General features: G+C 33.3%; 1 protein-coding gene across 8 annotated transcripts in view; it reads right to left on the reverse strand.

Moving 5' to 3' along the window:
- LOC143067161 (RNA-binding motif protein, X chromosome-like) overlaps nucleotides 1-14,463 on the reverse strand; it is a 38,974-nt gene that overhangs the window by 14,871 nt on the left and 9,640 nt on the right. For 6 of the 8 annotated variants that reach the window (XR_012975864.1, XM_076240246.1, XM_076240242.1 and 3 more), the window contains 4 exons: nucleotides 13,585-13,743; nucleotides 4,681-4,926; nucleotides 1,494-1,597; nucleotides 207-254 (listed from right to left, as the gene is read on the reverse strand). Coding sequence is in view for 7 of the 8 variants with exons in the window: in XM_076240246.1 (XP_076096361.1) it covers nucleotides 207-254; nucleotides 1,494-1,597; nucleotides 4,681-4,926; nucleotides 13,585-13,743 (557 nt within the window). In the remaining variant the exon portion in view is untranslated. The remainder of the gene's footprint in view (nucleotides 1-206; nucleotides 255-1,493; nucleotides 1,598-4,680; nucleotides 4,927-13,584; nucleotides 13,744-14,463) is intronic. The other 2 variants (XM_076240245.1, XM_076240247.1) reach the window with 2 other exon arrangements.

The following is a 14,463-nucleotide window of genomic DNA, read 5'->3' on the forward strand; positions in this document are numbered from 1 at the left end:
TGATATGGGTTTTAACTATTTGACATCAGTAAATCAAATTATTTAAACAGGTTTTTGGGTGTATCATTGAATTGTAGAAACATTCGTTTTTACATGTTGTTAGTAAACTGACAATTTTGAAGCATTTGTTTGTGAAATGTCTGATTCAAATTTAAGATAATGAAAATAAGGTGAAACCAGAGTTCTGACAGTCTGACAAACATTACCTGGTCCATTAAATCTGCTTGGAGGTGGACCACTTGATCGTCCACTATCTGAAATCAGAATAACAATACATAAGCCAACACATAAGTGGAAATGCAGAGATGTCTTTCCTACTTGACTGATCATGATTGAATTTTGTATTAAAGTCAAAAGAAACGAGTGACCGGTGAAAAATAATGTTCTTGAATCTTCCAATTCTTGAACCAATACATACAAACATCATAAACTTTTAAGTCTTCTGAGCACGAATTTATCATTTTTTTTTCGTGTAAATTTCGTATAATCGTCATTTTTTTTCAATCGGTCAGTGTTGTTGTTAAAATATGGCAGATAATTAAAGTTCGTATTTTGAAGCCGAAGTTTAACGATTGTCACCTGTTTGTCAACATCGACAAAAAATCAACAAAAAAGCATGGAAATTGAGCACGTATTTAACATGTAAATTCAGATAATTGTCTATTTTAAGGACATCCATGCGTATTGTGATCACCGGATTTTTACGAGATGGGTCACACTGAGGTCACTTTGCATACGGAAAATATGTCGGGGGAATTGCTTCCTGGAAGAAAGCAATCAAAATAAAGTAAACTTCTTCTAAATATGAATAAATTAAAGAATTTTCTTCAGAAAAAAGTATATGTACATAAGTTTTATAATGAAAACTATCCATTGAGTTATAAAAAACATATGCATCATTTTTTTTTTTTTTTTATTTGAGGTTTCTTATGACTTTAATAGTGTAGGAAAATCTAACAATGTCAAAGACAAACATGAAAACCTTGCAACCATTCCAAATACCAGTTATACTTGATTTGTTACTTGTAGTATGTAAAACATGCCCCACAAAGAAAACTTGAGTAGAAATGCTGAGATGTCTTTTCTGTTTGACTGATCATGATTGAAATTTTGTGTTGAAATTCTAATTTATTCTGCAGATAATATTATATAACTCTAACAATGTCAAACACAAACATGAAAACCTTGCAATCATTCCATATACCAGTTATATTTGATTTGTTACTTGTAGTTTGTAAAACATGCACCACAAAGAAAACTTGATATTGAGGTTGAAGTTTGGCTGAATAATGCCAGGCAGATTTGTACATGTCACAATCATTTCATACACCGAATGAGGTCAAGGTCAGGTGAACACTCTTTGACAAACATGTAGACCATGCCATGATTCCATGTTCATCTTTTCAAATCTAATAACCAAGATATTATTTGAAATCGTGTAAATTTCATGAGTGTATAAATTACATGTTTTGAACAACTTATTTGAAACTAACCTCTGTAGGAGTCATAATCCCTTGGTGGAGGTCCTCTGTCTCTTGGGGGTGCACCTCTATCATCATAAGTTCTAGCTGGTGGGCCTCTACTGCTACCAAAGTCTCTACAATGTGGCAATAATATATCAAAACTAGACCCTCAATCCTATCTACATTATAATTGCCTGGCCTATAAATGTATTCTTCATTTCACTTATATATATATATAGATATAGGAAGATGTGGTATGAGTACCAGTGAGACAACTCTCCATCCCAGTAACAAATATCAAAAGTAAACCATTGCAGGTCAAGGTATGGCCTTAAACACAGAGTCTTGGCTCACACCAAACAGCAAGCTAGGCCAAAAATAAAATATTGTTTGTTTCCCCTCCCCTGACCGACCCGGTAAAATCACAGCGACTTGAAAAAATTTATTGGCCATTCTTGTCCAAATTTTTTTTTTTGCTATGTTGCTTTTTGGTGATATCCATCTGATGCCGTAGTCAACGAGAGTTGGTTTTTTTGTGATACCTTTCTGATGCTGTAGTCAACAAGCGTTTTAAATAGAGGCATTTTTGCATTGAAGCGTCTATATGATTGGGAATCAAGGAAAACAAACATAATGCCTTGCCACACGCAGAAAAATTAAAAAAAATTAGATGCAAAATCCTGCATTCTGAGAGCTTTGATATAGGTCTTGTTGGAGAGTCTTGAGTGTCATGTTTTAAAGATGAATTATATAGGAATTAGATTGACAATTGGAGAAAAAATTAAAACGTATTATAATCATTTTATTCTCTTTAAATTTATGTTCTGTGCTCCATCAACAGAACATTTTGTTTTTTATCTCATCATACATCAATCACGGCCTACCTTCTAACCAACTGGAGAGGAACTGACGCAACCATGTAGCGTCCTACTTTCTATTCCTTACATTTTCATTGTTAGGGGGCTTAAACAGCTGCCCCAGACGAGCTCCGCCAGTACATTGCAGAAGAAACATTTTGTCAGAGATATATAAGTTATGGGGGAAGAAAACCAATGAGTTGTCATTTAATATAATGTCTGGAACCAGTATTCATCGTAATACATTCAGTTTGTGAAACCTTTTTTTTTTGGAATTCTCCAAATTGGCGAGCAGATTTTCATTTCAACTCGCAAATTGAAATCCCACTTGCCAGCTTGGCGAGTGTCTAAAATCTATAACTTGCCATCTTATTCAGACATTATTGTGTGTATTAAACATTTTTAGAAATAGCTCCAAAGTTGCTACTGTTACCTTAATCATTGCATTTTTCAATATTTTTGCTATGAGAAAAACAAATATTGTTCTGATAGTTTGCTGTCCTTTTCCTTCCTAAGTTCATATTATTCAAAATGATTTAAAAGCTGTATTAATTAGCAATGTACAACAAAGATTATGTTGTTTACTTTTCATTTAAAAACTGAATTAACAATTAGCATCTATTTTTCCATTGATGCTGTTCATTTAAATATTCATTATAATCATAGTTAGGTTTTTTTATTTACAGTTTATAAGAAATCTACTCTTGCTCCAATCTTCAAAACATATTTTACATTGCCAAAAGGAAAGTGAAAGTAAATTTGTCTAACTATAAAACACAGTTTGATTGGTTTAAGTTTTTCATAGAACTGTCATCTAGCCAATCAGAAAACCTGTAACATGATATATCTTTGGGGTCCCTGTTTAAAAAGAAGTCAAGGATAACTGTATAGATTTTGCAGGAAAAATGTTTTTGTAATGATCTTTTTGATGCCTTTATTCAAAATCGCCACAGAAGAGCTACTCGCCACAAGGGTATCACTAAACGCAAAGAGAGTACCAACTACTGAAAAATCAACAAGCCCAGTCAGACTTTTGAGCAACAAATTTGACAAGTCTGCGGCTGATTTTACATGCCAGGACCATTGGACTGGTGGCTAAACTCGGACTGTGGTTACAAAAATCTAATGTCTTAGCAATAAGATCTATCATAGGGTTATTGATGATTTGAACCATATTCATTTTGTATCAGATCTTCAATTACTGATCATTTTGCTGTAGTTCGGGAGTAAATTCTGTACTGTATTCATTGTATTTTCATTATATGTAACTTTTGTTTACCTACTAAATCTGATTATGAGAGAGTTGAATTAAAAATGTGTTTCAACTAATTACATGTTTGCACCAATGCCAGGAACCATGTAAAAGTTTGTATTTGACCAAAATCCAACATCTCTTTACCGTACATTCCAAGAAAGAAAACATATCTATTAAGGTTAGATAATTAGTGCTACAAACAAGATTATTGTTGTATAGTGAAACAGATTTGACACAGGGAGAGCAGTATGTAGTGATAGTTATAACCTAAATCAGATTAAAAAATAATAATAAATGATTAGTATTTATTTGGAATGACTAACTTTAACATAATACTGCATGGTTTACTTACTTTAAATATGTAGGCAGTAGCATCAAGCATTCACAGCACTTCTAGCATTTTTTTTTTGTGAACAATTTTTGCTATCTTAACACAGAATGTTTATATATTCATATTCCAAATCATCTTTTGGCCCATTTTGGATTTTAGAATTCAACTTTGTAATTTGTATGTTTTAAATAAGTTCAATAAAGGTTAATCATTATTTTATATGCAACTGCTTTTTTTTGATGATTTACAGTAAATAGGATAGATAATTCTTTTTCAGTAATTCAAATAAGTTATTTTATATTGGATGGTATTTGTTTTCCTCCAGAAAGAAAGAAAATGTAAAGAATCACAAGGACAGAAAAAGGGTGCACAGAAAAGGCAAATGGGAGTTCCCTCCTCTTGTTTGGGTAAACCTACAATTCTACAGGTTCACTGTGCTTAAAAGTAAGACACATGGATGGTGATACAAAATATCAATATCATTGGTCTACCATAGGTGTAGTATTGCTTCAGACAAATGGATTTTATTTTCAAAAATTGTCTTTATCTTAAAAGTTGTGATTTTATGTCATTCACTGAAAATCACTAGAAAGCCACTGATACATGAAAAAGTGTTAATGATACCACCACAAATACTACTATTAAGACAATTAATGGCTGGGAGAGAGTTAAGTGCATTAGTTACTATAGATAGAGTATAACTAGGTACAGACTGGGATTACAATACAATGGTTATACTGATTATCATCCATGCCACACCAAATCCACACTTACCTAGCTGGTGATAAATCACGGACCATAGCACTGCCTCCATAACTGTCACGAAGTCCCAAGGAGTCCCTAGAAGAACCAGGTACATACCTGGACACTGGGTAGTCTCGCGCTGGAGGATCCCTACTGTATGTGTCCCTGCTGCTGGGGAAGTCATCTCTAGACATTGAACTTATAGGGTCCCTTGATCCAAAGCTGCTTCTGCTTGGTGCACCATTGAATTCTCTGCTTGGTGGTCCATAGTCTCTGCTATAATGTAAATAATCTATTTCCAAAACATACATAATGAAAGAACAAAATCTCACATAAACATTTCTCCTATACAAATACATTTAAAAAAAAGTAATTAAAAGTGTATTTTGAAAAATAGCTTCAATCTTGGTAGAAATCAGGATTTTGTGAATGTTTATTAACTCTGTCAATTAATCAAAGTATAAGAGTGCTGCTGGATTTTGGAGTATGAGTACAAATCAAAGAGCAGATTGCTCTGAGAGATACGATTGCCATTGTTTTCATTGACATATGTATACATATAGCTGGATAATATTATTTTCAAAACTAATTCAAGACAACTGCACATGAAAAATGTAATTTACGTAATCTGAATAGTTACAAAATAGCCAATCCCGGATACACGTGTATGAACAATGTACTTAGGCCTATTGTGTTTTATTTTTGTACTATCAATTCCAAGTTTACTTCCCACAGCAGTCACAAGAAGGTATTTCACTTCCGTCTTTTCGTATGAATCCGGGTCCGTTCACGCCCATTTACGTTTGCACCCACTCATGTTCGCCCCCTTTCACTTTCGCCCCCTACATGTTCGCATCCAATTTTAATTGGTTTTGTGTTTAATAACTATAGCTTTGTAATCAAGTTTTGGCAAGAGTATTCTTATATTTGTTGTCATTGTTTAAAAATAAAGTGAGACAGCATATTTTTTTTGTGTTGAATAAATCTTAATCATGTTTTGGATAGTGTATTGTTAAAAAAAAATCCTTTCTAAATAAAGTGGGATTCTGTCAACATTTTATTTTGTGTTGAATAACTCTTAATCATGTTTTGGTTATAATAGTGTATTGCTATATTTAATTGTTTCAGATCAAAGGGACCAAGCTGTTAAAAACAATTATTATAACTCGAAACGATAACATGGAAGAAGACTCCATTTTGCCTGAAGGGGTGTTGTAGTTAAAGCTCTGCGATGTGGACTACATTTATTTTAATTTAAATGATGCATATGATTTAAAATTAAAACAACAATAACCCTCAATAGCAAACATACATAGAAAAGATCCCATGAGTTTAAATTAATCAATTGAGTGGGGAATCCAGAGCAACCATTCAATCTAATACCCCTTGAAGTCAGGAAAATTATATGCATGCCCACAATTACCTAAACAAACCCTGGAGGGAGAACGTGTATTAACTCATTCGCCCCCAAGACATTTTTTTGGAAAATCAGGCATTTTCGAAAATTTGCAAACATATGCAAATTATATGCAAATGAGCAAACTCCTGATGCTGTAACTGATGCTCATCTATTAAACTACTTATTGGGATTTGGGGGCGGATGGCATGGGTGGGGGGTGGGGTGGGAGGTAGAATATTTTCTCGTGGGTTTGAACCCACCCCCAGTGAAAAATGGTAATTTTCCGTCTATTTTCCGATTTCAAAACGACCTTGAGAGGTGAACACTGACAAGACTGTGTTTTTTTGTCATTCAAGTATTACCCTATAGTTACAGTAGTCCATTCATGCTAGCTGGGAGTATATTGGACTTCAGTGTCTTGCTTGGGAATTATTATTGTCAAGTCAGGTCTGCCAAAATGTCCGTTTTTATGGATTTTTGACAAAACGGTGACCTAGATTTTACAGACTAGATTCCTATTGGCCATATTATACCTCATTGTGTTCCTATACCACCTATGCATGCATATATGATAATAGTTTTTACCAACAGTCACTTCCAGTTACGTAGTGGCCATCAAAAAATGCCCACCCCCACCTGATTTTGGCTACTTTTCATGATTTTCTGATTTTGAACTCTTAAACGGCTTTCAAAGTGCCAAATTTTCATGAACAGACATCTGAGAAGAGTTGATGGACCATGAACTGCTTGGTTGAAGTCCCTGCTATCATGACAGTTCAGTTGGGGCAGTTCAAAAAAAGTATGGAGGGTCATACGGGCCATCAAATAATGGTTGTCGCCATCACGCCTACAGGCGGGATTGGGGGTTAAAGGGTTAAATGTTAATTAAATGACCTAGATGGTTCTCTATTTCTTTATTGAAGCACAATATCAAATATCAGTTTCATAACGGTGACATATACACGGCCGACACTCGGCTAACCGAGATATTGGTCGGTTAATCTATATTGAGTATGCGGCTATATCGGCGGTTGGTCTGTTAATCGGGTTGGCTAAAGTCTGTTAATCAGGTGTTATCGAGAAAATCATTGAAAGTTCAGCATGTTTCATTGTATAACTTTCTAAATATATTTTCATCATAAAAAGTATTCATGTCTAACAAAACAATTCAATGTACTGAATTCAGTGGTGTAATTATTATTTTTCTAGCTTCGATGTACGATCTATAAATATGAAAAGGCGTGTTACTCATCAATAAATTTATACACATTTTACACACATAAAATGTACACAAAATGACACATTGGTTAAATTTACTTGCATTCAATATTTTGAACATCGAAAAAACAAAGGCATTATGTTCGTTAACCATATTGATATCATTGTGTGAAAAATCTACACGAAAATCTGTATTTTGGTGACATAAATCAATCTTTATTTAAAACCTGGTCTGTTAATGGGTCAGATGTATAAAACCCGGTCTGTTAATTGGTCTGTTAAGAGTTATGAATGGCAATAAAAGTATAATTTTATTGCTATATGGGGTGTTATCGGATCAAATAAGTAGGCTCAAGACGAGCGGCTAAAATATACGAAAACAACACATGAGCAATGAAACATAACATATATATACGGAAACAACACATGAAATTGAAAATTGATAAAAATGGTTTCAAAAAGTGTAATATTAAAGTAATATTAATTTCATCCAAGAATGATCGCATATATCATGTTGATTCTGTTTAATTGTCATGAATGACACAAATTTGTCAACTTCATTGGTAACCAGTATATAAATCAGAGATAAACGTCGTAATGTAACTAAACATCAGTAAGTAAAATATATTGGGATGACAAAATATGAAAAATATAGAAAGAATAATGAGTAAGATAAATAAAATGTATAGAAAACAATGACATAACAATTTAAAGAATACAGAAATAAACAATACCTCCAATCCGGACGCTCATGGTATACACGAGAATCTGGATGGAAACGCAGACTATAGAATAATATATACAGACAGTAGAGGGTGATACATTGCTAAAAACGAGAGAAAAATAATACTTGTTTAAGAATACACACATGAAACACCGATGGTTGTTGAAACAGTAACGGATTGCGATGTACTTATATTGGTGACAAATTTTAGAAGTTTACATGCGGACAACTATGGTGGCAGGTTAATGCCATTTTGCGTTTTAGTGCTTTAGCGTTTTCGCCTTACAAATTCTATATGGCGAAAACGCGAAATTGCGAAGTCGAAAACGTGAAATTGCGAAGTCGAAAACGCGAAACCGATTTCTCGTTTTCGACTTTTCGCGATTTAGCGTTTTCGCCCTATAGAATATGAAAGGCGAAATCGCGAAAACGCGAAATGGGCTTCACCGGCCAACATAGACAATTGTAGTTCTCCTCTGCACTTATTTAGAACGGAGCTAAACGGAATAAAATGAACTGAAACTTGAAATAACCAAATGTAGCTGCATTCGCTCCTTTCCGTTTACTTTTGTAAACAACATATGATTAAGTAATAGAAGAAAAGAACCAATTGGATGATGCTGACGAATTAGGGTTTAACATCCAGTGACAAATATCATGTTCATATGTGAACGAGAATACGTTATATGTACCCTGTGTTGTATTAGAAAGACACTTTCAGTCGGAATTGAGAACGTGCTACTTCGAACAGACACAAAAATTAAGGCTGATTGAAAACGTCAATAAAAAATTCATGCATATTCCATAGGCCAATCCATATCACGCTATATTGAAGTGACACACCCTTCAATAAAATGCAAAGAAAGTCAACATAAAAATGCTCTTGTGGCACCGTATTGTCATTTTTGTTTACTCAGGAACATCTCATTCTTAAATTTTTCAAGGGGAAAATATAAAGGTAGCAAAATTATTGTCGTGGCTAAATAACACTTAACTGACACAATTTTAATTGTCCAACCCATTAACAGACTTTATTCCCATAATTTTCACTAAAACGTGGTATTATTCACGTTATTTTACAATTATGAAATATTTACTAATGTCAATTTATTTTTTAGAACCACAGTACTATTTTTTGTCCTTTAAGTGATATTTAAATTTGTTTGTTTCGCCTTTTATTAAAAAAATTGCTATGCGTATAAGCATAAATACTACATACTTGCGCGACGCCTTTTAGTTTTACTGAAAACTGCGCAGACTAAAAAATGTTTTTACAAGTGCAAAATGTTCTATGATAGATATCATTTTGTCAGACACTTTTCTTTTTTTGATTTGCTTCTTATAACATGCCAAAAATCTGTATATTTAATAGAGTTTAACATTAAATTAAGCGTTTTACTCTTAACAGACGTATAACCAACCCGATTAACAGACCCCATATAGCCGCATACTCAATATAGATTAACCGACCAATCTCTCGGTTAGCCGAGTGTCGGCCGTGATATAGGAAAATTCCACTTCAGTTCTTATATGACAGAAATAGATTTATCCGAATTCAGAGAACTTTAGCATTTTTATCAAAACTTGGGAATTCCCTCTGACGTGTTTCTTAAATTATAAAAACACTTAATATAAATACTGCTCAAATCTGATTTTCCGTGTTGTTAAAAACAGGCATATAAGTCTAGGGAAATATCAAACATGAAGATTATGAAAAGAACATAATAGGAAAGTTGTTTAAGTTCAATCCCTTTGTTTGCTTCTACTTTTTAAAGCAAGACAATCATACAAATCTAAGATGTTCCTTAGTGTTTAGAATAAAACGGTTGACGTGAGGGCATAGACCTGAGCCACTGGTATAAGTCTACAGATTGCTTGAAAGCAATCCTATCCCAAAAACAGACTTGAAAGTTTTATGACCCCAAGGCCAGATGTGAAAAGAATTATAAGTCTTATATACAAGAGTGCACATGCTGAAATGTTTCACCTTCTTTACTAATCATTATTATGTTGATAGTCCTGAATATAAAGCTTTATCACAACTGTCACATAAACTTAACATTAACCAAGAAAACTAAACATTGACCAATAAACCATGAAAATGAGGTCAAGGTAAGATGAACCATGCCAGGCAGACATGTACAGCTAACAATTCTTCCATACAACAAATATAGTTTAAGAAAAACAGAAAATCTTAACACTGAGCAATGAACAGTGAAAATGAGGTCAAGGTCAAATAAAACCTGAGCAACTGACATATAGACCATAAAATATTTCTATACACCAAATATAGTTGATTTATTGCATATAGTATTAGAAAACCAGGTGCTCCGCAGGGCGCAGCTTTATACGACCGCAGAGGTCGATCCCTGAACAGTTGGGGCAGGTATGGACAAAACATTTAAGCGTGATACAGCTCTGAATTTGGATTGTGATCAAATTTTTGACATTATATGGGTTTTTTACACAAAACAAATGTCAAGATTTTACAAATCAATTAAAGATTTCTTCTTCAAACTTATTTAAATCTAAAATTAAATAGTTGACACAGCATAGGTTTCTGACACAGAATGAATGTGGTCTAATAAACTTAAAATTTTTTTTGCCTTTGAGCAATTCACTATGCTGTTGAATATTTAAAATCTGAAATGAGAACAAGTATGGACACAACTTTTAAGCTAAAAATATTTTAGATAAGGAAAAAAAAACTTCATCAGCAACATTTTATATTGGCAAATTTCCAATGAAGTTATTTACATAAAGTTATTGGCAAATAAAAATAGAAAATGACATCATAGTCTTGTCTGGCAAATGTCCAACATACATTATCTAAAAACATTTTAGATAAGATAAGGAAAAAAAACTTCATCAGCAACATTTTATATTGGCAAATTTCCAATGAAGTTATTTACATAAAGTTATTGGCAAATAAAAATAGAAAATGACATCATAGTCATGTCTGGCAAATGTCCAACATACATTATCTAAAAACATTTTAGATAAGATAAGGAAAAAAAGCTTCATCAGCAACATTTTATATTGGCAAATTTCCAATGAAGTTATTTACATAAAGTTATTGGCAAATAAAAATAGAAAATGACATCATAGTCATGTCTGGCAAATTTCCAACATATATTATCAACTACTATTCTATACAAAGAAACTTTAAGATAACTCCAATTGAAAATTAATTGCTATTGCACAATATTGTGCAATTAGATATTTCTTGCTATTGTGCAATACTGTGCAATTGAAAATTTCTTGCTATTGCACAATACTTGATATGGAATCCTGATTTGGACCAACTTGAAAACTAGGCCAATAATCAAAAATCAAAGTACATGTTTAGATAAAGCATATCAAATAAGCCCAATAATTTAATTTTTGTTAAAATCAAACTTAGTTTAATTTTGGACTCTTTGGACCTTAATGTAGACCAATTTGAAAACTGGACCAAAAATTAAGAATCTACATACACAGTTAGATTTGGCATATCAAAGAACCCATTTATTCAATTTTTGATGAAATCAAACAAAGTTTAATTTTGGACCCCCATTTGGACCAACTTGAAAACTAGGCCAATAATTAAAAATCTAAGTACATTTTTAAATTCAGCATATCAAAGAACCCCAAGGATTCAATTTTTGTCAAAATCAAACTAAGTTTAATTTTGGACCCTTTGGACCTTAATGTAGACCAATTTGAAAACGGGACCAAAAATTAAGAATCTACATACATAGTTAGATTCGGCATATCAAAGAACCCCAATTATTCAATTTTTGATGAAATCGCACAAAGTTCAATTTTGGACCCTTTGGGCCCCTTATTCCTAAACTGTTGGGACCAAAACTCCCAAAATCAATCCCAATCTTCCTTTTGTGGTCATAAACCTTGTGTTTAAATTTCATTGATTTCTATTTACTAATACTAAAGTTATTGTGCGAAAACCAAGAATAATGCTTATTTGGGCCCTTTTTTGGCCCCTAATTCCTAAACTGTTGGAACCAAAACTCCCAAACTCAATCCCAACCTTCCTTTTGTGGTCATAAACCTTGTGTCAAAATTTCATAGATTTCCATTTACTTAACTAACTTTTACTAAAGTTAGAGTGCGAAAACTAAAAGTATTCGGACGACGGCGACGCCAACGTGATAGCAATATACGACGAAAAATTAAAATTTTTGCGGTCGTATAAAAAGACCAAAACTCAAAAACTTAACTTTGACCATTGAACCATGAAAATGATGTCAAGGTCAGATAACACCTGCCCGCTAGAATTTTAGAAATGTACACCTTACAATCATTCCATACATCAAATATAGTAGACCTATTGTATACAGCATAAGAAAAACAGACCAAAACACAAAACTTAACTATAACGGTTATAACCACAGAACCATGAAAATGAGGTCAAGGTCAGATGACATCTGCCAGTTGGGCATGTACACCTTACAGTCCTTCCATACACCAAATATACTAGACCTATTGCTTAGAGTATCCAAGATATGGACTTGACCACCAAAACTTAACATTGTTCACTGATCCATGAAACGAGGTTGAGGTCAAGTGAAAACTGTCTGACGGGCATGACGACCTTGCAAAGTACGCACATGCCAAATATAGTTATCCTATTACTTATAATAAGAGAGAATTTAACATTACAAAAAAAGTTCAAGTAGTCACTGAACCATAAATATGAGGTCAAGGACATTGGACATGTGACTGACCGAAACTTCGCAAATGAGGCATCTATACTCAAAGTATGAAGCATCCAGGTCTTCCACCTTCTAAAATATAAAGCTTTTCAGAAGTGAGCTAACACATCCGCCGTAGCCGCCGCCGCCGGATCACTATCCCTACGTCGAGCTTTCTGCAACTAAAGTTGCTGGCTCGACAAAAATCATAGTAAGACAATTTACTTCATCCTTCATTAACTTTTCAAAAAAGACCATTGTAAATTTAGCCTAATGTAATGTCTGGCAAAGGGTGGCAGATGACACAACAGGGATAAAGCTTTTACTTGAAAAAAGATGAGCTTTTCTACAGGAAAAAAAAAATTCAATAACTAAAATGACAAATAAATCTTCAAATGATTGTCCCATTTTAAGTATTTGGTTAACAGGAAGTTAATTAGCAGTGAAAAGTCTCACACAATACAGTCAATTAGCTGAACAAAAAAGTGTAACAGATCTTAAACGATATATATACATATTAAATGTCCAATAAAAGCAACAAATAAAAAAACACATGCAGATTGTGAGTACTACAAGAGACTTTTGAGAAATACTTTAAAGACAAAAAGAATGAATGATTGTATGGGAATTTGAATAACATTTACAATGAAAATATCAACATTTCATAACAGGTTGTGCCATTGAAATTTACCGCTATAATGCATTTCAATTTTTTATCAACAGATCAGATTCAGGCTGTTGAGTTAATTAGAAATATTGTTCAATGCTTTTTTAATCTCTAAGGTTTTGTTACAGGGAAATATAAAATGGGTGTTTAAAATAAAAGGATGATGTGTGGTGAATTGAAAAAAAATTCAACTAATCCCATGATGTAAATTTAAAAAACTTGAATATCATACCTGGATGGTGGGCCTCTGTCCCTCGAAGGAGGACCTCGATCATAGTCTCTTGACCCATAGTCCCTAGAAGGAGGTGGAGGAGTATAGGCTCTAGACTGTGGGGGATAATCACGACTGGGGTAATCTCTTGTTGAGGCACTTCTACTAGGGGGCATGCGACTGCAAAACATAAAACAAAAGCAAACCATGCATTACACTGAAACAGACAATATACATATATATTCATGTATATACATATTAAATAATGATCTTTCCTGATTTAATTATAATTGGTTAAATCGTGCATTTTGTTGATTTAAAGTTTATACATTTTAGTGTATATGTATCCTTTGTGGTGTCTACTATGGACATTGACCTACCTGCTATCTTGTTGATCTCTGTGTTTCCTGGATAGGACGAATTACAAGCTGCAAGATCATGCTTGGTCTACAAATCACGATACATATACCCTGCCATGGGAACTATAAGGTCGCTTAAATGACCCTTGCTGTAACCATTACAAAGGAAGGGTTGCATGGGCACTCTTCATGGTGATGTGAATTTCATTGGATTCCCTCAGTTTTTGTTTTTTATCTTGATTTGTATGTTCTGAATGGATTTATCTATATGGACATCGGTGAATAAACAGCTGCCCCATGAGCGCATGATACGCCGGTCGCATTTTCATAGAATAAAATTCAATACTTCCTCAATGTGATATCAGAAATTCGTCAAAAGATTTAAACAATAAACCAAAGTTTCATGAGAACTGCTGAAAGAATTTATGAGTAATTGTCTGAAAACTGTAAAAAAAAACTTTTTTAAATGAAAAACCCCACAACTTAAAAACATAATATTTAAAATTTATTAAAAACTAAAGGGACCTCAGGTCAATAGATA

Source organism: Mytilus galloprovincialis, chromosome 3, assembly GCF_965363235.1.
Source record: "Mytilus galloprovincialis chromosome 3, xbMytGall1.hap1.1, whole genome shotgun sequence".
NCBI lineage: Eukaryota > Metazoa > Mollusca > Bivalvia > Mytilida > Mytilidae > Mytilus > Mytilus galloprovincialis.